At 46.8% G+C, this 24,708-nt stretch overlaps 1 protein-coding gene and 1 pseudogene across 2 annotated transcripts; both read right to left on the reverse strand.

Moving 5' to 3' along the window:
* Positions 1-4,312: 4,312 nt before the first annotated feature.
* Positions 4,313-5,171, reverse strand: LOC101004669 (annotated as a pseudogene).
* A 4,352-nt stretch (positions 5,172-9,523) lies between these two features.
* Positions 9,524-12,081, reverse strand: LOC101005017 (zinc finger and SCAN domain-containing protein 5A). 2 transcript variants are annotated; one of them, XM_031659306.1, is made up of 3 exons: positions 11,815-12,081; positions 10,807-10,957; positions 9,524-10,538 (listed from the first exon to the last, which is right to left on the reverse strand). In XM_031659306.1, exons 1-3 carry the CDS (start codon positions 11,962-11,964, stop codon positions 9,790-9,792), a joined length of 1,050 nt encoding a protein of 349 aa, XP_031515166.1. In that variant the 5' UTR covers positions 11,965-12,081; the 3' UTR covers positions 9,524-9,789. The 2 variants fall into 2 exon arrangements, with proteins under 2 accessions (XP_031515166.1, XP_031515165.1); XM_031659305.1 differs by having other exon boundaries at positions 9,524-10,541; positions 11,815-12,080.
* Between the last annotated feature and the right edge of the window lie 12,627 nt (positions 12,082-24,708).

Consider the following 24,708-nt stretch of genomic DNA (forward strand, 5'->3'; position numbering starts at 1 on the left):
TTTCTTTCTTTCTTTTTTTTTGGATGGAGTCTCACTCAGTCACCCAGGTTGGACTGCAGAGGCGTGATCTCGGCTCACTGCAACCTCTACCTCCTGGGTTCAAGCGATTCTCCTACCTCAGCCTCCCACGTACTGGCACTTCAGGTGTGCACCACACTCAGCTAATTTTTGTATTTTTTTCAGTAGCGATGCGGTTTCACCATGTTACCCAAGCTGGTCTCGAATTCCTGACCTCAAGTGATCCGCCCACCTCGGCCTCCCAAAGAGCTGGGATTACCGGTGTGAGCCACTGCGCCTGGCCTCCCCTATTGTTAACATGGTACATTAGTATGGCACATTTGCCACAAGCGATGAACTGACTGGATACATTGCTGTGATCTAAGGGCCATACCTTATTGAGGCCTCCTTAGTGTTTACACAATGCCCTCCTCTTCCTTCCTCCCCATCCACGTCACCACATTGCCTTGAGTCGTCATGTCTCCCTAGGATCCTCTTGGTGACAATTTATCAGATTTTACTTGTTTGGGATCACCTGAGAATGTGCATTTAGATTAGTTATACTGATCTGCTGGTCATGGGAGAATTTATGGCTAATGGTTAATTTAATGGCCAAGCAACCTTAATAGGTCAGTCTAATCTAGGGATCTAAGTCCAACCAGATCGGCTGGATCCATTAATAAAGCCTCACCTGTAAGACTTTGGTTCTTAATCATCATAATTAAAATTTCATCAAAGAACCTATAAAGATACATTACTCCTGCTTATAGAAACAACTGGTCCACAAAAGAAATAAGTGTATTTTAAGTTCGTCTGGAATAGACAGGACATCCTAGAACAAGGGTCAGAACTGGCTGCTCCTGAGGATGAACAACTCGAATATCCTCCGAGAACTCCTCTTTTTGTAGTGATCTCAGACCAAATCTGAAAGTGGGAGTGGGAGGAGCAGTGTTACAGATGGGAAGAAGAAGAAGAAGAAGAGAAGAGACATCTCCTCCCTCCTGCTCACGTCCATCCTCCACCTTACCTAGTTAAAGAACAGGGAAAAGAGAGAGAGAAAACAAAAAGAGACATTATAAAAACAAATAAAAATAAAGATCAAAAATGCTCTTTCTCATGTTTCTTTCTCTGTGCTTTTTCTCCCACCTCAGCCTATAGGGAGTTAAAAGTAATATTGTTCGCCCATATCAACCCCTTGACTAAACTGGCATTGTTATCTTTCAAATTCCAGACGCTGGCGTAAACTTTCGTTACCTTCTCTGTTCTGTTAAGCCGATTAAAATGTACAGCCCCCAGTCCGTTCCCCGCTCGCTCGATTTGCAATGCAACCCTTTCACGTGGACCTTAGGTTAATGAAAGCCTTTAATGCAAGGCAAAATTTCTTTTGACTTAGCTCTTAAGGCAGATCTACCCGATACTCCCCAACCCGAATAAAAACTCTTCGCTTCTTTTAATCTGATTGTCTGATTGAGTTTTTATATATTGACGTGTCTGCTGCTACATTACTATTAAACTTGTTAATTCTGAAGGTGGTCCTCTGGAGCCACGGGGCCATGTAGCCTATTACCTTTATCGTCTCTTTAACATCATAGTCTCCATCGGGGTGTATTTTTGCCCCAACCCATAATGACAAGGGGTGGAAAGAGAAAGTTGTTGAACAGGTAAAATCGTCTCATGCTCTCTACAGGAAAACTCTCTTTGCAGATGGCTTTGTGTGAATGAATTCAATTAGAAAGTGAAGGCCCGGTAGCGGTGGCTCAAGCCTGTAATCAGCAGCACTTTGGGAGGCCGAGACGGAGAGGCGGATCACAAGGTCAGGAGAATCGAGACCATCCTGGCTAACACGGTGAAACCCCGTCTCTACTAAAAATACAAAAACTAGCCGGGCGAGGTGGCGGGCGCCTGTAGTCCTTCTCAGGAGGCTGAGGCAGGAGAATGCGGCATTGAACCCAGAGCGGAGCTTGCAGGTGGGCAAGATCCGCCACTGCACTCCAGCCTGGGCAGCAGAGCAGAGACTCTGTCTCAAAAGGTGGGTGAAACCCTATCTCTACTAAAAATACCAAACTTGGCGGTAGCAGTGGCTCAAGCCTGTAATCCCAGCACTTTGGGAGGCCAGCGGGTGGATCCACGGGTGGGAGGTCCAGAGACCATCCTGGCTAACATGGGTAAACCCGTCTCTACTAAAATACAAAACTAGCGGAGTGAGTGGCGGGCGCCTGTAGTCCCAGCTACTCCGGAGGCTGAAGTGAGGAAGAATGGCGTGAGCCGGGAGGTGGAGCTTGCAGTGAGCGAGGTCAGCCACTGCACTCCAGCCTGGGGCGACCAAGAGACTCCGTCTCAAAAAAAAAAAAAAAAAAAATACCAAACTTAAGCTGGGCGTGGTGACACATGCATGTAATCCCAGTTACTCAGGAGGCTGAGGCAGGAGAATCGCTTGGAGCCAGGAGGCAGAGGTTGCACTCCAGCCTGGGGGACAGAGCGAGACTGTCTCAGGAAAAAAAAAAAAAAAGATAAAAAGAGGTACAGAGTACAGTCCTTGCCTTCAAGAGGTTTCTGGTCCAATAAATAGACAGCTAACCCTAGAGTATGAGTCTGTTTCCGTGCAGATACATAAGACCCATACCTCTAGCTTGAGGTGGGTGCTCCTGGCATCAGGCTGTATGTGGTGTCATAAAACTTTCTCCAACTGAGGATCTCTAAATCAGGTCCTCAGCCTAGAACTCTCAAGCCTCTGGTAACCTAGGCTGAGGGAGGCAGGAGACTGGGGAAATAGCAGAGATGTTGGTCAAAGGATACAAAATTTCAGTTAGACAGGAAAAGTGTTTAAGAAATCTATTGTACAACATGGAGACTGCAGCCATTAGCAATGTATTGCATGTCTGAAAATTGCTAACATAGAATTTTTTTTCTTTTTCTTTTTTTTTGAGACAGGAGTCTCGCCCTGCTGCCCAGGCTGGAGTGCAATGGCACGATCTCAGCTCACTGCATCCTACGCCTTCCGGGTACAAGCGATTCTCCCGCCTCAGCCTCCTGAGTAGCTGGGATTACAGTCACGTGCCACCATGCCCGGCCAGTTTTTGAATTTTTAGTAGAGACAGGGTTCACCATATCGGCCAGGCTGGTCTCGAACTACTGACCTCGTGATCTGTCCGCCTTGGCCTCCCAAAGTGCTGGGATTACAGGCGTGAGCCACCGTGCCCGGCCTTTTTTTTTTTTCTTTTTCTTTTTGTAGAGATGGGGTTTCATTATGTTGCCCAGGCTGGTCTTTAACTCCTGAGCCCAACCTACCCAGCTGCCTCAGCTTCTCAGAGTGCTGAGATTATAGGCATGAGCTACCGCATTCGGCGCTATGGGCTATTTTCAAGGTATCTTCTGAGAAAATGTTAAATAGAAGTCAGAAAGCTACTCTATGAAGGCAGAGGCATTCGTTGGAGCTGTGAGTGAGGTACCTGCAATGTCTAGATTCTAATTTTAGGAGTCGGCAACGTCAACCCAATTCTACCTGTCAGACCAATTCAACAACTCAAATAGCGGCAGCTCCACCTACTAGTACAACGGGTCAAGTTTTCACGTTTCACATGTGCCTACAGGATGGGACTTGGTAGGCTTGAGTTGAGATTTATGCTTGTTTCCATTTAGCTTTGGATAATTGTGAAAACCAAGTCATTTCAATCATTTTGTGCAAACATCGTTGTGTGTAAAAACGGTGTCCACGTTTTGTCTTTGAAACGGTCCCCGCCCTCCGCTCCTTATTGTATTGAGAATGAAATGAGAGGACATACTTGGCACCTGGAGATGATTGGCTATTACAGTTGTGCACCATAAGGGTAAATGGTTCCATTGTTTGATGAGCCGTCCTGGCGTTGGGTGGATCAGCCACTTCTAAACAGATAAGGAATGGCTAGAAAGCTCTTGTGCCAAACCAACTTGAAGCATACTCACCCACACGGAATCCCTCCACGTTTATTTTAATTAATTAATTAATTAATTAGTTTACCCACACGGAATCCCTCCACGTTTATTTTAATTAATTAATTAATTTATTTATTTATTTGAGACGGAGTCTTGCTCTGTCGCCCAGGCTGAAGTGCAGTGGTGGGACCTTGGGTCACTGCAAGCTCCACCTCCCAGGTTCATGCCATTCTCCTGCCTCAGCCTCCCGAGGAGCCGGGATTACAGGCGCCCGCTGCCACGCCCGGCTAATTTGTGTATTTTAGTAGAGACAGGGAGGGTTTCACCGTGTTGCCCAGGCTGGTCTTGAACATCCTGAGCTGAGGCAATCCACCCGCCTCGGCCTCCCAAAGTGATAGGATTACAGGCGTGAGCCACCGTGCGGGGCAAATCCCGCTACTTTTCTTTTTCTTTCTTAAAAAACAAAAACAAAAGAAAACAAAAACGACCAACAGTGCTTTCACACGAAAGTAAGGCATAATCCAGGGCTTGGACTGTCTTTCAAGAAAACCCCAAACGCCCTGCCAGGAAGTCACAGCCACGAAGCCCAATCCCAGGCCCCGCTGCTCCTGGGAAACACATCACGCGGAGACCCAGCATAACTGCTGACTGATTGCAAGTTCCCAGGAGGGCTTTATTTTTCCTTTTCAACGTCTTGTTCTGCAGCTTCCTTGGCTGTTTTTTTGCCGGGATGCCGAAGAGCCGGGCGTTGGCACGGGCCACGCGGAGACTAGCGAAGGCTTCGAAATTCTCCTCAGTGATGACTCGAGCTTTCTCCTTATGGGCATTCGGGATGGGCATGACCGGTCCTCTCAGCTGAGTGGCCTGTTTCAGTTCTTCAGCGGAACTGTCTCCCTTCTTGGGCGCCGAGGGCTTCCTGGGGAAGCGGATGAGGTTGGAGCGGGGCTCCTTCAGCCGCTGCGTGTTGGCCTGCAGGGACTCCGCCTCCTCCGATCCACAGAAACGCCGGTGGTCCGGGCCACCTTCTTGTGCGTGCCGGCCACCCTGAGCTCCTCCAGGCGGCAGCCGCGGCCGAGCGCACCTTCGCGTGGTAGCAGCGCACGTTGCGCCGGATCGGGGCGGGGCGAGGCTGCGCGCCTTGGCGTGTCCGGCCTTGCGCCTGCGTCTCTTCCGGGCCGGCTGGTGGAACCACGTGGCCAGGCGCCGCTGCAGCCCTTGTGGAAATGGGGCTTCGAGATCATGTCATTCCGGCTGGGCGCCATGGCTGCCTGCGGCCTTGCGGCTGCAGACGGGAGGGGAGCCAGTGAGGGGCCGGGACCCTGCAGGCCTCCGCCCTGAACCCTCCAGCCTGGGCTGGGGGCTGCGCCTAGAGCCCGGGCCCGGTCCAACGTTGTCTGTGAAGAAGGAGCCCTTCCATGGCTGCCTTGGCTGCAGCGTCAGGCCGATGGTGCTGGATGGAGCCCGAAGGCCAAGACCCCAAATCCCTCTGCTTTTCTAAGAAATCGCCCTACTGTCTTCTCTCTCTCTCTCTCTCTTTTTTTTTTTTTTGGACGATCTGCAACTTGCTTTCACACCTGATTAAAAAAAAATACTACTGTTCTCCCCAAGATTTCCCTTTGATACAGTAGGTGAACAAAATAGGATTCCCCGCAAATACCAGCAGACACTTCCTGGCACCCCTCTACACTGTGGCCAGCACGGTGTTAACAGTCCCAGGTCAGATGTGCAGCGCTTTCTAGGTGGGATACACTGCAACAAGGATCTAACTGCAGAGTCATCCTCAGAACCCATTCAGTCACGGGCTGCCCTTCTAAGCTGGCAAAAGGAACCTAGCCAGGCACCGTGAACACACACGGTAACTCACACCTGTAATCCCAGCACTCTGGGAGGTTGAGGGAGGAGGATTGATCAAGCCCAGGAGTTGGAGACCCGCCTGGGCAACATAGTGAGACCCCGACTCTATAAATAATTTAAAAATTAGCTGGGTGTGGTGGCACACACCTGTAGTCCCAGCTACTTGGGAGGCTGAGGCAGGATACTCGCTTAAGCCCAGCTTCCCAGCTCCTTTTTCTGGGAAGACAGAAAGCTAGAATCAACTCCAACCATGTTGACCCGCCCAGCCTCCACGATCCCAGGGATCATGCCAGGGGAGCTGCTGTCTTCCCCCTTCTTCCCATGGCTGTGCCACAGCCTCCCTCCCCACCTGATGTCCCATCAGCAAGGTCGGAGTCTGAAAGCCACCAGGTGGGCCAGGTTGGCTGGTGCAGATTTAGCTCCAGCTTGGGAGGATTAGGGGGTGCTGCATTGTTGTTTCTCTGCCAAAAAAGGCACCTTCTAAATTCAACTCAAAGTCATCTCTAGCACATGGCTTTTTGGGGTTGCAGTGGGTATCTTGGCTTGGAGCACCCACCAGAGCAGTAGGTGCCTGAGGAGCAGCAGTGTGAAGGCAGCCCGAGGTCAGGTGCGCCCTTAGCCATGAGGGGCAGTCCCTGTGAGGGGCAGTCCCTGGAGTGGTTCAGGCAGCCAGATATGGCAGGAGAGACACCCATCCAGGGTTGGTCAGTGCAGTCTACCTTCTTCTTTTCTTTTCTTTTTTTTTTTTTTTTTTGACAGAGTCTTGCTCTGTTACCAGGCTGGAGTACAGTGGGGCGATCTCGGCTCACTGCAACCTCCGCCTCCCCGGTTCAAGTGATTCTCCTTCCTCAGCCTCCTGCATAGCTGGGACTACAGGCGCACACCACCACACCTGGCTAGTTTTTGTATTTTTAGTAGAGACGGGGTTTCACCATGTTGGCCAGGATGGTCTCGATCTCTTGACCTCGTGATCCACCCACCCCGGCCTCCCAAAGTGCTGGGATTACAGGCATGAGCCACTGCGCCTGACTGAGTCTACTGTCTTTAGACTGGGAATAGAGGTGCATGATCCTGCCATGGAAATGAACTCACTCATCCCCATGAGAGGACAGGAATTGGAGTGTCCAGGCAATCAGAAAATCGGCCTGCCAGACTCAGCCACACATTAGATCACCTGGGGAGTTTTATAAACTCTCAACACAGGGGCCACATCCTCAGCCAATCTTAGGGCTGGACCCCAGGCATTGCTTTTTTAAAAAAAAATAAAAAACTCTTCAAGTGACTCCAACATGTAGCCAAATTAGAAAATGAAGCTCTAAAGAAACATTGGAAGTCATTAATGGATCATAGAGCACCATGATTGAAATTAAATGGGCAGGTAGTATCATCAAAACATTTTCTACATCTGGTGAAGAAGGTCGAACCCAATCACCAAAAGAGAGAACCACCACCCACGCCTACCTCCACTTCTTGAATGAAAGGGGAGTCCATGTACATTTTATGGTGGATTCTAGGCCCCTGCCTCAAAGAATGCTACTCCGAAAGGGACCTGGGTGAGGCAGGATAGGCAGTCAAGGAAATGACCACGTCCTTAGGATGCTGCACGCGTGGTGACGATACAGTGAACAAAATAAGCCTCAGCGTTCACACTGGATTTGAGTTCATTCAAGCAAAGCCATCTCCTGTAAGGAATTTCTGAGAGCCTGCACACTTTGATCTTACCCATCCACACACTGACACTTTGCTTGTTATGATAGTAAAAAGCACACCCCTGGGTGGAGACTAAAGACGCTAATGAGACGTGTGCACAGCTACTGCACCTGTGCGCCCAGAGGACCACCCCGAACGTGCTTACTAGTAACACCTCGTCCCACCCCACTAGGTGTAGTCATCCGAGACTCCCATAAAGACAGTAAGTCTTCGCTGTCTCATCCTCAGGAGCAGCCAGCCCTGAATCCTTGCTCCCAGCATGTCCTGTCTATTCCGCACTTAACTTTCAAAATGCCCTATTTCCTTTGCAATCAGTTACTCTATGCTGCATCTCTTTGCTGTGTATCTCTTGTTTAAATTCCTTTAAATTAAAATGACAAGAACCAAAGTCTTACAAAAGTGGCCTTTAATAAATGAATCCAGCCTATTCGGGAAGGGACCTCTCCAGACCTCTGCAGATTGCAGGACTCCGCCTGTCAGTTCAACCAGCCATCCATAAAATGTCCTCCCAAGACCCGCAGCATCAGCACCACCTAAAATGCACGTTCTCAGGTGATCCCAAACAAGTAAAACCTGAGAAATTGTCACCAAGAGGATCCTAGGGAGACGTGGCGACTCAAGGCAATGTGGTGATGTGGATGGGGAGGAAGGAAGAGGAGGGCATTGTGTAAACACTAAGGAGGCGTCAATAAGGTATGGCCCTTAGATTACGGCAATGTATTCAGTCAGTTCATCGCTTGTGGCAAATGTGCCATACTAATGAATCAGTCAGCAATGGGGGAAATGGCGTGGGGCATTAGGGAGCTCTATGGACTTTAGAAAGCTATTCTAAAATGAATTCTATGTTTTAATGCACACTCTCAGGCCCCATCCCCGGTCTACTCAACCAGAAACTCTGAATTTGGGGCCACCCACCTGTGGATTAACCACGCCTTCAGGGGATGGGAATATCACTGAGACCAACTAGTCCCCAGAGACTCCGAATGCCTCTGTAGTCCAAGAGTCACATTGGGGATTTAGAAATTGCCAACTTTAGGCCACAAAATACACCATCTGGGGCAGGGAGATACACAGGCAGAGCAGAGAGGATTCAGGGGGCAGTGAAAATAGGCCCCATGATACTCCAGTGGTGGATACTCATGAGGCCTTTGTCCAAACCCACAGGATGTACGACACACAGAGCGAGCCCTAATGGACACCATGGACTCTGGGTGCTGGTGATGTGTCTGGGCAGGCTCACTGATGGAACAGGTGCACCGCTCTGCTGGGGATGCTGGGCGGGGAGAGGCTGTGCCGTGTGGGGAGGGAGTCTAGGGGAAATCTGTGCTGTCCACTGAATTTCCCTGTGAACCCAAAAAACAGCTCTGAAAAAGAAAGTCTAGAGCCAGGTGTGGTGCCTCACACCACACCAGCCTGGGCAACAAGAAATCCCATCACTACAAAAAATTATTTCCAAAAATTTGAATATAATAATTATATTAAAGTCTAATAAAAACAATACAGGGTACAGTGGCTCATGCCTGTAATACCAGCACTTAAAGAAGCCAAGGCAGATGGATCACTTGTACTTATGAGTTCAAGACCAGCCCGGGCAACATGGCAAAACTCCATCTCTACAAAAAAAACACAAAAATTAGCTAAGTTGGTGGCATGCTCCTGTAGTCTCAGCTGCTCGGCAGGCTTAGACAGGAGGATTGCTTGAGCCTGGAAGGTTGTGGCTGCAGTGAGCGGTGATTGCGCCACTGAACCTCAGCCTGGGTGACAGAGGGAGACGCCATCTCAAAAAAAAAAAAAAAAAAAGAAAAAAAAAAGAAAAAAAAAAAAAAAGAAAAGAAAACGAAAACTCTACAGGATACCCAATAAAAGCTGAGTTTCAGATAACGAATAATTTAGAACATGCTGATACTAAAGAAAATTGTTTATCTGAAACTCAAATTTCACCAGGCATTATGTATTTTATATGGCCACCCTCCTTGGACAATTTTACTTTACAACAAAACAGTGGGTAACCCCATGTCAATCAGGAAACTCAGTTTTTTGTTATACAATATTGAAAACTAATAAGATGATCGTTTATTGAAAGAACAGCAACAGAAACCAAAATAAACCTATAGGAAAACAATGGACATAATGAAACAGAAAACAAAGCTCAGTGGGGAGGATACATATTGACTCAAACATCATGGCAATTCATATCTAGGGCACTCCCTCTGTGTGCCAGGCGCCCTTGCACGTGTCAAACGTACTCTGGTAACATCAGTGAAAAATCATCATTCACTTCTTCTTGGTGCAGAAGGCATAGACCGGATTATGCAATCAATGAGAAGTGGCTTCTGGATGTGTTTTCTGGTGGCGTCTTAACAATTTGAGCCGACCGAAGGCTCTTGGACACTTGGAGCATTTATAGGGTTTCTCTCCAGAGTGGGTGCGCTGGTGCTCCTTCAGGCTCCCCCTGTAGGTGAAAACCTTCTTGCAGTCTTTACATTCGAAGGGCTTCTCCCCTGTGTGGCTTCTCTTGTGACACTTCAGGTAGGACTTTTGGGTGAACTGCTTCTGGCAGACGTCACACGTGTAGGGCCTCTCGCCGGTGTGGGTTCGCTGGTGAAATTGGAGGCTAATGAGCTGCATGAAACGCTTCCCACAGAGATTACATTGAAAGAGTCTCTCTCCTGTGTGTGATCTCTTGTGGATGACTAGCTTGGAATTACAGGTAAACCTCTTATCGCACACGTCACATGCAAAGGGCGGCAGTGCCTTGGCTTCTTGGCCATCAGGGTGACTAACTGGGCTAGCAGGGCCTGGGGAATGAATTGAATTCATCCCAGCTTGTCCCGGGGATTCTCTGTTGCCCACAGGTGTGGCTTCTCCTTGAGGTTCTTCTTGGGAAATGGAGGAGGCGTCCCGTTTGCTTCTTTTGGGACCTCTGAGATTTGGAGTGTCTCCTCTGTTCCCGCTGTGAGTCGAAGCTTCTCTCTCCACAACGCAGGCAGAAGGTGTGTCGGCATCCACATTTTCCACAGCAGCTATTTTTGGGGGTTCCTTCCCCTCCTTTGCTCTCACCAGATCTGCTGGAAGAAGGGATTCCACACACAACAGTTAATAAAGCGCATTTTCAATACACCAAACTCATTGCAACCAAACACTGATGTTGGCTGACAACTTCCCCTCAACCTCAAGCCTAAGACATTGGACCATAGGTCTCTGGCAAGTGGAGGATGGGGAGGCTTTGGCAGCTGAGTGCCAACTTCCCCAGGGGATGATAATGCTGGGCCCCCAGCCCTGCACCCCAGAAGAGAGGGGCTAACCCCTCTGGATCCAAGTCTTCATACTCACTGGGACGCTTTGGAAGCTGAGGCTCTGGGGATGTAAGTTCTGGGTTCTCTTCCCTGTTTTCCTTCAGATCCTTCTCCAAGGTCGGCTTGGGTCCCGGAGACTTTGGGTCACCTTTTATGTCAATACTCTTGTGTAGCAGATAGTCCTCTCCCTGAAGATGAAAAACCAAGGGCAATGACTCCGTGTCTACACCGGTGGAAGCACAGACATGTCTGTCCCCTCCTGACTGGATACACCAAACTTCCTATGGACCACCCTATCACCCCAAGTAAACATCACCACCTCACGTCTGAGTCTGTCCCTAATCTGCACCCTCCATATTCTAAATCAGCTCCTGTGCCTGGTGGTTTTCACTCTTTGGTTCTCTGAGCATATTTCTTCCTGCCGTGCCAACGTCTCCCCTGCCCCCTGGAGGCTGGAAGGAGCATGACTCTGTGGGGTGAAGACCTCAGCCTCTGGCACCATTGGCATTGCAACTGCATCACCCTCCTGGAGGGGGCTCTCCTGTGCAGAGCAGAGGCCCCGCTTCCACCCTCTAGATGCTACTAACACCCCACCACCCCCAAGAATGCCAAACAAGAGCATCTCCAGACATGGCCATGTGTCCGGAAAGGCATACTCACTCCAGCTGAGAAACATTCCTTATATTAAGAAATTGACAATCGGTAGCAAATGGTTTCCTTGCTGATTTATTACATGGAATGTCTTTGAGGTAACTGGCTATGGGGAAGGGATCTTCATTCATCTGTGCCAACTGCCTCCCTCACTTCACTGAGACCATTTTCACCCCCACCCCTCAACAAAAGCTCTCTATGGTGGGAGGGAGAAGTAGATGAGGCTTCCCTCTCTGTGATGGTTCAGGAATGAATGTCTGGGGATGTACCATGTCCATAGGGAATGGTTCTAATTTTCTCCTGTGCTAAATCTGTCAATCAGTCCAGTGGACACACGATATCTTCCTGCTCCTTCTCCCACCTCTGCCCAGACACCAAGGCCTCACACACTCACCTGCCTCCTGAACAGTGCAGGGACCCTGGGCAGGGTCTGCAGCTCTCGGCGGGCCTGGCCTTCCCCCGGACGCGTCTGGTTCACAGAGGAGGCCCGCTGGCTGGACATGCCTCTCGGATCATCCCTGACACTGGCGGGGCCTTCAGCCATCTCAATATCTGAGTCCTGTACAATATATTCCTTTCCGTGGAAGGTGACTACAGACTGTAGAGAGAGAGAAAAAAATCAGACTCACTATGAGAACTTGAAAGTAGCTCTCATGGCTGGGCGCGATAGCTCACACCTGTAATCCCACCACTTCAGGAGGCCGAGGTGGGCGGATTATGAGGTCAGGAGATCGAGACCATCCTGGCTAACACGGTGAAACCCCCTCTCTACTAAAGAATACAAAAAATTAGCTGGGGTTAGTGGCGAGCGCCTATAATCCCAGCTACTTGGGAGGCTGAGGCAGGAGAATGATGTGAACCCAGGAGACGGAGGTTGTAGTGAGCTGAGATTGTGCCACTGCACTCCAGCCTGGGCGACAGAGCGAGACTCTGTTTCAAAAAAAAAAAAAAAGAAAGTAGCTCTCATATTCCCTGGGTCCTGCCATAATGCTCACACTTGACTGTAATTAATGTTCAAATCTGCCTTCCCGATGCAGAGTCAGCTCTGTGGACACAGCAATCCTGTCTGAATTTTCTTCTCTCTAGATAAGTACATAAATATGAATCCTTTGGAGGAAAGGGTCTCTAAACCAAAGAGAAGACAAGGAGAAATATTCTGGGTGAATCCAACTCAATTGGCCAATGGCAGCTCACCTTGTGTTAGAACTTAGGGGCTCATGTGGGGACCTGGAGGCAGATCCCTGGATCTCTGATACCAACCACTTTCCCTGCCTCAGGATGGGACTTCTGGGCCCCCCTTCAGTTCACCCTAATGCCTCCTTCCCTACATTCCATCAGGTGTAATATTTTACCAACGTCTTTCTTTCATGTTGGCCTCACACAGTGTGTAGATCCCTGTATCCCCTCTGCCTGTCCATCTCCTAGACCAGGGATTTGCAATATTAACTGTGCTGATATTTGAGACTGGAGAATTCTTGTCAGGGGGTTGTCTGAGCTTTAGAGAATGCCAGCATCTCCTGTCCTCCCCGTTGTGACGACAACCAAAAACTGTCCCCAGACACTGCCATGTGCCCCTGATGGGCAAACTCTCCTCTACTTGGAAGCCTTGACCTAGAACAGCCCCTCGGGTCCTCTCCAGTCCAGGTGCACCGTGCAGCCCCCATCCCAGCTCCCCTTCCCTGAGCCAATCAGGAGAGGTCCCTCACCATTAGATGGCACAGCTCAGTGAGTTTCCTCAGAGCCTGGATGGGGTCCGACTCCTTCGGGCAGGTGAACATCCTGAAGTTCACGTGAGAAATCTCGGGGTCCACGTCGTGATTTCCAAGTTGAGTTTCTGAGGATGCCATAGACCGTGGCAGCTCCAACCCAGGTCTGTTGCAGGGTTCTCTCTGACGCCATGAGGATGTGCAATTTGCAGCCATATCTAGTGGAGAATTTTTTAATCAGTCTCTGAGAAAGCTCTTCCAGTAGCTGGTATCTAATTGATACCTATCTACACAGGCTTCCTCTGGTTTTCCTCAGTAACAGATTCACTGTTCGTTCAGAAGTCTGGGGGGGAAAAAGCATGAGCCTGATTAGTTTAAGTTTCTACTCCATCCGCCCCTCCCTTCAAAGTCCCTCATCCTGGACGCCACTTCTTCAGCAGCATCGAATTCAACACAGTGGAAACCTTCCAGTGTCTATACTTGACTACATATTGTGGTTTAAAATCTTAATGCCCCCTGGATTCTGATTTGTAGGAAATCACTGTGCCGAGGTTGAATCAGTTTTCCTGTCAGTTGGAACAACACGGTTCTTGACTCTAAATTAAATAGGACAGTTAAGTGAAGCTCCTAAAATCTGATGTAACAATAAAGTAAGCCCTTTATGTTTTCTCATCAGGACAAGATCCAAAGCAAAGCCCTTAGTCATAGTTATGCAAAAAGATAGAGAAAAAGAGTTAGAACGTAATATTTTCCCCCAACATATATTCTTGTTCACCCCAGAACATTTACTTGCTCCAGGGAAAGGACAGCACTAAAGAATCTTATGAGGATTAAGCTCCCACAGATATTTTGTTATTTTGGTAAAATGCACATTCATACATTTCATCATTTTTACCCTCTTCAAGTGCACAATTTCATGGCACTAAGAAATGTACCATGCTGTGCAACCATCACCACCGTCTAGTTCCAGAATTATCTCATCACCCCAAAAGGAACCCCGTCTCTATCAGTAATCACCCCCTGCCTATCCACCCCAGCCTCTGGAAATCACTAATCTACCTTCTCTCTCTAAGGGTTTCTCTATTCTTAGTCTCATCCCAGAAGACAGATTTAAAGTCTAGTGCTCTATGATATTTTAAAGTGGGTTCATACAATAATAAGGTTTTTAAAACTTAATCGCTAAACCTAGCTTTATCAGGCAGGAGCCACTGAGTGATACTCTCCAGGCATCAATTATTGTCCAAGTTCAACAGCTATGAGAACGCTTCATCTCAGATGAAGACATGTGAATGGCCAGCAGGTCTAGGAAAAGGTGCTCATCATCACTCATCATCAGGGACATGCAAATCCAAACCACAAGGCTCCCCTTACGCCTGCTAGAGCGGCGGTTCCCAAAAAGACACATGGAACGAGTGTTGGTGAGGATTTGGAGGAGAGGGATCCTCTGCGCCCTGTGCTGGGATGTAAATCAGGGCAGCCGATATGGGAGACAGTATAGAAACTCCTCAGAAAATTAAAAGTACAACAACTGCATGATCTGGCAATCCTGCTCCAGGACCCGTACGCAGAGGAAAGGAAATCAGGACGTGGACTCCAAAACAGTGAAACACTGGAGAGACAGAGGGAGGGAAGGTTGAAAAACTACCTATTGGTTGCTATCCTCACATCCTGGGTGACAGGTTGAGTCATACCCCAAACCTCAGCACCACTCAATATACTCATGTAATGAACCTGCACAGGTACCTACCGAATCTAAAATAAAAGTTCAAATTATAAAAAAATTTTAAAAGTAAGTAAATATCATAAATAATAATTAAAAACCCGGTGGAACTCATAGTAGCAGTGAGTAGAATGTGGTTACCAGGGCTGGGGTGGGGGCTGGAGAGATACAGGTCAAAGAGTACAAATTTCAGTTGAAGAAATCAATTCAACAAAGCAACTGTCCAACATGGTGAAAAAAAGTAGACCTAAGTATTCTCAAAACCAAAAATGGTTAGTACATGAGGTAGGGCATATGAATATTAGCTTAATTTAGCCATTTTGCAACGTTTATGATACTACAAAGTACATTATGCTATATGCCATAAATATATACAATTTCTAGTTTTCAATTAGAAGCAAATTAATTTTTATTGAAAAAGCATACAGATATGAGAGAGGAAAGGGAGCCCGAAATTCTGGAACTAAAAGTGATTTTGCCACAGGGCGCCTGCTGCTGCTCAGGGAGGCGGGAGGATCACTTGAGCCCGTGTTTGATAACAGCCTGGGCAACATAGTGAGATCCTGTCTCTTAAAAAAAAGTGGTTTCATGTTCCTAGAAACCACTTTGTATTTGATCTCAGTTCATTTCCCGTTAAAGCAAGAAACAAGACACAGGAAAAAATAAAGGCAGGTACAGGAGTTAGTATCCAGTTCTGGGAGTATATGCCACACGGGCCACCCAGGTAGGGACACTTAGCTCAGATTCTCACTGGCCTAGTAGGTTGATGCTCCTTCATCAATGGCTTGATTTTACCCTGCGCACAGGGAAAATCCAGCGACGCTTTTTAAGAAGGGTGTGTGGGAGGCAAGGTGGCTCACACCTGTAATTCCAACACTTTGGAAGACCGAGACGGGAGCATGGTGGAGCCCAGGAGTCCAGGACCAGACTGGGCAACGCACCGAGACCCCATCTCTGCAAAATAAATAAATAAACAAACAATTTATCCGATCGTTGTGGCATATGACTGTAGTCCCAGCTACTCGGGAGGTGGAGGTGGGCAGATCGCTTGAGCCCAGGAATTCCAGGCTAGTCTGGAATTCTAGCGAGACCCTGTCTCTAAAATAAAATAAAATAAAATATAACCTAACTATGATGAGAAAGTTATCATTATTCCTAGTTTACACAAGCATTGCATAACGAGTCAGAGTTAACCATGGGGTGCAAAGGAGATCCGCTGCCTGCACAAAGTCTCCGAGCAAATGCATGAGAAAATACACCCAAACTTTCTGAAACCAACCCCCGCGCACGCCAGCTCCTAACCCCCACAGACATATGCCCGCTGGACACCTCTATATTCTCCTTCCCGCTCTTCCGCCAACCTCCTCGCTTGGGATGCGCCTCCAACTTCCTGGCCTGGAGCTGAACTGGGCGCCTATTTAGCGAGAAGGGAGGGACTGAGGCCCCGTTTCCGGTTCCCTGCGCCGCCCCATGATTGGTTTAGGGCCATAGAGTCCATTGTACGTAAGCGCCGTTGATTACATTTGCCACTGAAACCCCGCCCACAGGAAATTAATGTACTAAACATGCCTACTGTGCAAAGAACATAGGTTTTCCCGCTCTACTAAGCTGTCATATTGCTGAGGTATTTGGAGGCCTCAGAAACTATAGATCCGCACGTGTTAACCACTTTGGGTCACCTCATGTCACAGAGACTAATATCCTAACAAGTAAAGAACATGTTAAGAGCTGGTGGATTAATATCAAACCAGTGATTTGATCTAGTTTGAGCAAAGCTTTCACATGCGAATGTCAAGATACTGAAAAAAAAGAGACAGTCTTTGTTGATACATAATGAATATTGGTGATAATTTTTCACTTTTTTAAAAAGAATATTGGAACTGACATGGGAAAACTTGGTTTGAGCTAGACTAAATCACTGGTTTGCTATTAGCCAGCCTACCCTTATATAAAAACAGTGGGAACCAGAGAAAGGCACATGGTCTCGTCTCTGCATTCATTCCAGGACGCTATGAGGGTGGTTTATAGATACACTGAGGGTCCCATGGGATTCCCTAGTTCTCAGCCCCCTCAGTTAGGGCTCTCAAGCACTAAAAGCCTTAATGGTGGGTGTGAATTTTACTGTATGGATCATGGAGTTAATGTGGAATGATAATTAAATGCTAGGCAAGATTAGATTATAATTTGGGAAGTTCACACCATCGATTGGGTAACACTAATCCATTCGAATAGTGACTCATTCATTTTAATTTCAGAGGAAATCTTCTCTAACCTTTAGGATAAATGGGAGGGTTGCTGGTTTTACAGTGATTCTGGTTTAAATCCCTGGGAAATCTTAAGCCACTTCACTCTGGGAACTTCAAATTTCTTGGGAGTAGAACTTTCTTGATGTGTTGTTTGAAGATGAAATAAGACTGTCAGGGAAGTGCTGGATACAAGGTCATTTTGCCAAGAAGTTGAAACAATTATTTTCTGACGCAGATTCTCATAACTTTTCTGGTTTACCACTGAGGTGTTGACAATGAGTTAGAGTTAAGAATGGAGTTATTTACTGGAATTAACTGGGAGCTGCCTAAACCACCATCAGGCTACACAATTCTCCCAAATCCTCCTCTCTGGAAATTCACAGTCTTATTTCTTTGAAGATGTTGTTGGTATTTTGGAAGAGATTGCATCGAATCTGTCGATGTCTATTAACAGTATGGTCTTTTTCACAATATTAATTCTTCCATTCTATGAACATGTCTTTCCATTTTTGGTGGTCTTTTTCAGTTTTTTTTCATTAGTGCTTAATAGTTTTTCTTGTGGAAATCTTTCACCTCCCTGGTTAAATTTATTACCAGGTTTTTAGCGGTTCTTTTGCTATTGTAAATGGGATTCCTTTCTTGGTTTTTGTCCCACTCGTTTGTTGTTGGTGTATAAAAACACACTGATTTTTGCATGTTGACTTTGTATCCTGCAGCTTTACTGAATTCCTTTATCAGTTCTCAGTTTTACTGGTGGAGGTTTCAGGAGTTTTTATAGATGACATGTTGTTTGCAAAGAGAGACAATTTGACTTCCTCCTTCCAAATTTGGATGACCTTTATTCCTTGCTCTGGCTAAGACTTTCCCAACACATTATTATTTTATTATTATTATTAATTATTTTGAGACAGAGTGTCGCTCTGTCGCCCAGGCTGGAGTGCAGTGACACAATCTTGGCTCACTACAACCTCCACCTCCTGGGTTCAAGCCATTATTTGCCTCAGCCTCCTAAGTAGATGAGATTACAGGCACCCACCACCACTGCCCAGCTAATTTTTGTATATTTAGTAGAGATGGGGTTTCACCATCTTGGCCAGGCTGATCTTGAACTCCTGACCTCGTGATCCACCCACCTTGGCCTTCCAAAGTGCTGGGATTACAGGCATGAGCCACTGCGCCAGGCCCCAACATATTAACGAAGGTCACCAGGCTAAAGTTTGGAAACATGTATACATTGTGATGCAATCGTCAGAACCAAGCTGGTTAACGTCTCCATCACCTCATATAGATACCATGTTCTTTCCTTCTTATTATTTATTTTTTAACTCTTGGGCTCAAGCAATCCTGCTTCAGCCTCCCTAGCAGCTGGGGCTATAGGCGCGAGCTACATCTTTCTTTTTATTTCTTGATGTGTGTGTGTGTGTGTGTGTGTGTGTAGGAAACATTTAAGATACACCCTCTGAGCAAATTTCAAGTATACAGTACAGATGCTCCTCGACTTACAATGAAGTTACATCCTGATAAACCCACTGTGAATGTAAAATATAGAAAATAAAAATGCATTTACTATTAGGTCACTTACTGAACTTCAGCGCTTAGCCTAGCCTACCTTCAACTTGCTCAGAACATTTACATTCCCCTGCAGTCAGGCAAAATCATCCACTGAAAACCTATTTTATAATAGTGTTGACTATCTCATGTCATTTATTGAACATTGTACTGAAAGTGACAATCACAATGGTGTGTGAATACTTCTCAGTAATGTACACAACTGAAAGCAGAATTTTGAGATCAGGCTGGCAACACGGCAAAACTCAGTCTATACAAAAAACACGAAAGATCGCTGGGCATTATGGTGCGAGCCTGCAGTCCCAGCCACCTAGGAGTCTGAGGCAGAAGAATTGCTTGAGCCTGGGAGGTCAAGGCTGCAGTGAGCTGTGATCGCGTCACTGCACTCCAGCCTGGGCGACAGAGCCAGACCCTTTCTTGAAAAATAAATGAATACATAAATATTCCCCTCATACAAAAAAGATAAGTATGCAAGGTCACTCATATGTCAAGTTATTTGCCTTAGCCATTGCATGTTGTATATATGTATCAAAACATTGTGTTGTACACCAGAAATGTGTACTATTTGTATTTGTAAATTTATAAAGTCAATAATAATAATGACACAAAGAATTAAAGCTTCTCTAAGAATGTGTGACCAACCACCGTCCTTCCCTCACGGGAATTGGAGTTTCCCTCGTCTCGGATGCCCACAGACCTGTCAATCACCACACATCCCAGACCGACTACATCTTTCCCTACCTCAGGTAAAGGTGGCTCCAGCCCCCTTCATGTGCAATCCACAAGATTTGTGGCGTTATCATTGATTCCTGCATTTCCCTCACATGACAAACTCAGTCTCTCAACAAATCCTATACCTCGATTCATGTGTTTATTGACATGAATTTCACGCAACATAAAACTGTTTTATCTGCACAGTTTAGTGGCGTTTGGTGCATTCACACTGCTGTGCAGCAGCTCCTCTAGCTGGTTCCTGTGCCTGCATGTCCAGAGTCCAAGTTCTGACATCTGTACGTACTCACGAAGTCATTACCGTCATCGAGAAGCTCAGCATTCCCACCATCCTCCAACGCTTCCCCAGGCTCTTCATCGTCTGTCCCTCCCACAGCTCCACCCCTGGACAACCACTGGTGTTCTCGGTGTCATTACAGATCACTGACAGAATTTCCTTTTTCTTTCTTTTTTTCTCCATTTTTTTTTGTTGAGACAGGGTCTTGCTCTGTTGCCCAGGCTGGAGTGCAGTGGTACGATCATGGCTCACTGCAGCCTCAACTTCTCAGCCTTAAGTGAACCTCCTACCTCAGCCTCCCAAGTAGCTGGGACCACTATGTCCGGCTAATTTTTTCTACTTTGTGTAGAGATGGGGTCTCACTATATTGCCCAGGCTGATCTTGAACTCCTGGGCTCAAGCAATCCACCTGCTTTTGCCTCCCAAAGTGCTGAGATTACATGTGTCAGCCACTGTGCCCAGCCTAGTGATAGAATTTTCTGGAATTTTATATTGATAGACTCATACCAGATGCACTTTTTTTTTTTCTGGCTGTTCCCTTTCACCTTTGTAACATTCTGAGATTCTTCCGTGTTCTTGGGTGTTATCAATGATTTCTTTTTACTGCTGGGTAGTATTCCAAACTTTATTAAATTGGGCCCTTTGGATATGAGTTATTTATTTTATATCAACTATACCTCAATAGGACTATGAGAAAAAGAAAGAGGATTCTCTTAGAACTTGAAAACAAGTTCAGAATCTGACCAGCTCTCCTCATCTCAACTACTAGTACTCATGGGCAAGCCACAGCCATCAACCTGGATGACTCTGGTATGATCCTCACTGAGCTCTTTGTTCTTCCCCTTCCCCTATATGGGCTATTTTTTCTTTCTTTCTTTCTTTTTTTTCCCAGACAGGGTCTTGCTCTGTTGCCCAGGCTGAAGTACAGTTGCACAATCATAGCTCACTGCAGCCTCAATCTCTCAGGCTCAAGCAATCCTCCCACCTCAGCTTCCCCAGTAGCTGCGACCACAGGTGTGCACCACCAGGCCTGGCTAATTGTCTTGTATGTTTTTGTAGACACTGAGTTTTGCCATGTTGCCCAGGCTGGTCTTTCACTCCTGAGCACACGGAGTTTCACCATGCTACCCAGGCTGGTCTTTAACTCCTGGACCCAAGCAATCTCCCTACCTCAGTGCTAGGATTACAGGCGTCAGCCATCATGTCTGGCTATATGGGCTTATTTCCAAGACTTTATTCCAAGAAAATGTTAAACAGAAGTCAGAAAACTACTCTATGAAGGCAGAGGCATTTGTTGGAGCTGTGAGTGATGTACCTGAAATGTCTAGATCCTAATTCTAGGAGTTGGCAGTGTCAACTCAATTCTATGTCTCAACACTATTCAATGACTCAGATAATGGCAGCTCCACCTACTAGTACAATGGTCAAGTTTTTGCATCTCACATGTGCCTACAGGATGGGGCCTGGCAGGCCGGAGATGAGATTTCTGCTTGTTTCTATTTAGCTTCGGACTGTTGAGAAAGTCAGGTCATGACATTCATGTAGTCCAAACATCACCATCTGTAAAAACGGTGTCCACGTTTTGTCTTTCAAATGGTCCCCACCCTCCGCTTGTTATTGTGTTGACAGTGAAAAGAGAGGACATGCTTGGCACCTGGAGATGATTGGATATTACAGCTGTGCGCCATATAGGTAAATGGTTCCATTGTTTGATGAGCCGTCCTGGCAGTGGGTGGATCAGTCACTTCTAAACAGATAAGGAATGCAAATCAAAACCACAATGAGATACCATCTCACACCAGTTAGAATGGCGATCATTAAAAGGTCAGGAAACAACAGGTGCTGGAGAGGATGTGGAGAAATAGGAACACTTTTACACTGTGGGTGGGACTGTAAACTAGTTCAACATTGTGGAAGACAGTGTGGCGATTCCTCAAGGATCTAGAACAAGAAATACCATTTGACCCAGCCATCCCATTACTGGGGATATACCCAGAGGATTATAAGTCATGCTGCTATAAAGACACATGCACACGTATGTTTACTGCGGCACTATTCACAATAGCAAAGACTTGGAACCAACCCAAATGTCCATCAATGACAGACTGGATTAAGAAAATGTGGCACATATACACCATGGAATACTATGCAGCCATAAAAAAGGATGAGTTCATGTCCTTTGTAGGGACATGGATGAAGCTGGAAACCATCATTCTCAGCAAACTATCACAAGAACAGAAAACCAAACACCGCATGTTCTCACTCATAGGTGGGAATTGAGCAATGAGAACACCTGGACACAGGAAGGAGACCATCACACACCGGGGCCTGTTGTGGGGTGGGGGTAGAGGGGAGGGATAGCATTAGGAGATATACCTAATGTAAATGACGAGTTAATGGGTGCAGCACACCAACATGGCACATGTATACATATGTAACAAACCTGCACGTTGTGCATATGTACCCTAGAACATAAAGTGTGTGTGTATATATACACATATATATAAAGGAATGGCTAGAAAGCTCTTGTACCAAACCAACTTGAAGCAACCTTACCCACACCAAGTCCCTCACTTTTCTATGAAATCACCCTCCTTTTTCTTTTTTTTGCAGATCTGCAACTTTTTTTCACAGCTGATTAAAAAAAAACAAAAACAAAAACAAAAAACTACTGTTCACCCCAGACTTTCTTTTGATACAGTGAGTAAACAAAACAGATTTTTTTTTTTTTTTGCCGGAAATATAAGCAGACACCCCACACTGTATTGGCACGGGTGTTAACAGCCCCAGTTCAGATGTGCAGCGTTTCAGGTGGGATACACTGCAACAAGGATCTAACTGCGGAGTCATCCTCAGAATCCCATTCAGTCACGGGGCTGCCCTTCTAAGCTGGCAGAAAAGGAACCCGGCCCAGGCACCGTGAACACACACGGTAACTCACACCTGTAATCCCAGCATTCTGGGAGGCTGAGGCAGGAGGATTTCTAGAGACCAGGAGTTTGAGACCCGCCTGGGCAACGTAGTGAGGCCCGACTCTACAAATAACTTAAGAGATTGTGTATCTGGATGCTGAACTCACAAAGATTTCAGAATGTCGGTAGGAGAGGAGGTGTGTGGGCTAGCAGCGAATTCCTCAGTGAATGAGGCAGAGAAATTGGTAAAAAGAAGGAAAGTGAAAACAAGAAGGATGTTCCCATTTTCCAGGTCTTCCTGGTTCACAGAGTGGGGAGGAAGAAACTACTGAAGAGGAAAGAGTTCTCGTGAAGAGTACAGAATTCCTGCGCTCCCAGGTTCAGGTTCATAAAAAGAAAAGAGAAAAGTTTGCAGCCATGCAGGGTGAACAAGCTGTGAAGATGTGTTATACCGACTAGGGGCTGTAATCAATGTTAGAGACCGTCCCCGACTTCCGATGGCTCCGAGGCAGGAAAACAGGGAATTAGGGTAACCAGGGGTTAAGGTAGAAGCAAAAGAACAGCAGAGGCAGCCAGTTCTAGGCAAGATTAGGCAGCACACAGGCCACATCCTCACTCTTGTGATAACGAGACAGAAGCCTCCACTCCAGCCTCTGATGGACGGTGGGGCCAAGTCTCCACGTCAGCCTCTGATTGGTCGCAGGTCAGTCCTTCATGGGGTGTAGCCAATGGGAGGCCTCTCAAAGGCACCGAGGGGTGTTGCCGGGTTCCTTTTGTTAATCAAAACCCTAATTGAGGAAGCTCTTGGGCCTCTTGCTGGAGCCCCGCTCCCAGGCTGTGAATTGTCTTCAATAAATCTGTGCTTTCCTTACTCCGTTTTTTGTGTGCTGTCTTTTGTTGCTTTGTTCTTTTGTTACTTTGTGCGTTTCATTCAATTCTTTGTTCAACATGCCTAGAACGTGGACAACTCCATCTGGTGACAGCTCCACGTACAATTTTTCTCCTTTACGGTGGTGCTTTCAGCTGTGCACACTGCCGAGCAGGATCCACATGGCCATGCTGACTGTCACTTTCAGTTCAGTGTTCAATAAACTACAGGAGAGAGTCAACACTTTATTATAAAATAGGTTTGCTGGACGATTTTGCCCGGAGAGTCAACACTTTATTATAAAATAGGTTTTCTGCTGGACGATTTTGCCCGGAGAGAGTCAACACTTTATTATAAAATAGGTTTTCTTTTGGACGATTTTGCCCCACTGTAGGGGAAGGTACGTGTTCGGGGCAGGTTTAGGGTAGGCCAGGCTAAACTATGATGTTTCGTAGGTGACGTAATATTAAATGCATTTCTTATCTTATATATTTTCAATTTACAGTGGGTTTATCAGGATGTAACCTCACTGTAAATTGAAGAGCATCCATACAGTATCCTATACTTGAAATTTGCTAAGAAGATCGATCATGGGCCGGGCACGGTGGCTCCTGTTTGTAATTCCATTAATTTGGGAAGCTGAGACCGGGGGATTGCTTGAGCCCAGGAGTTTGAGGCCAGCCTGGGTAACATGGTGAAACCCCATCTCTACAAATAATATAAAAATTAGCCAGGCATGGTGGTTGTATTCCCAGCTGCTTGGGAGGCAGAGGCAGTAGGATCGTTTGAGCCCGGGAGGCGGAGGTTGCAGTGACCTGAGATTGTACCACTGGGCTCCCGCCTGGGTGACAGAGTGAGGTTCTGTCTCAAAAATTAAAAAAAACCAAAAATGATAGATCGTAATTGTTTCACCACAGCTACACACACACACACGGACACATGGACACACACACGAACACACACCCACACACGTGGATACACACACACGGACACACACGAACACATAGACACACACGGGGACACACACACGGACACACGGAAACACAGGAACACATGGACACACACACCCACACATGTGGACACACACACGGACACACACGAACACATGCACACACACACACGGGGATACACACGGACACACACGGACACACGGAAACATGAACACACGGACACACACACGAACACACCCACACATGTGGACACACACACGGACACACATGAACACATGGACACACACACAGGGATACACACGGACACA

Source organism: Papio anubis, chromosome 20, assembly GCF_008728515.1.
Source record: "Papio anubis isolate 15944 chromosome 20, Panubis1.0, whole genome shotgun sequence".
Taxonomy (NCBI): domain Eukaryota; kingdom Metazoa; phylum Chordata; class Mammalia; order Primates; family Cercopithecidae; genus Papio; species Papio anubis.

Coding starts and splice junctions, on each gene's coding strand:
- LOC101005017 (XM_031659305.1), bottom strand. CDS start 11,964: ATGGCTGAAGGCCCCGCCAGTGTCAGGGATGATCCGAGAGGCATGTCC. Junction 10,958..11,814: donor CTGCACTGTTCAGGAGGCAG/GTGAGTGTGTGA, acceptor TTTCATCTTCAG/GGAGAGGACTATCTGCTACA. Junction 10,542..10,806: donor TCAGCTTCCAAAGCGTCCCA/GTGAGTATGAAG, acceptor CCCTTCTTCCAG/CAGATCTGGTGAGAGCAAAG.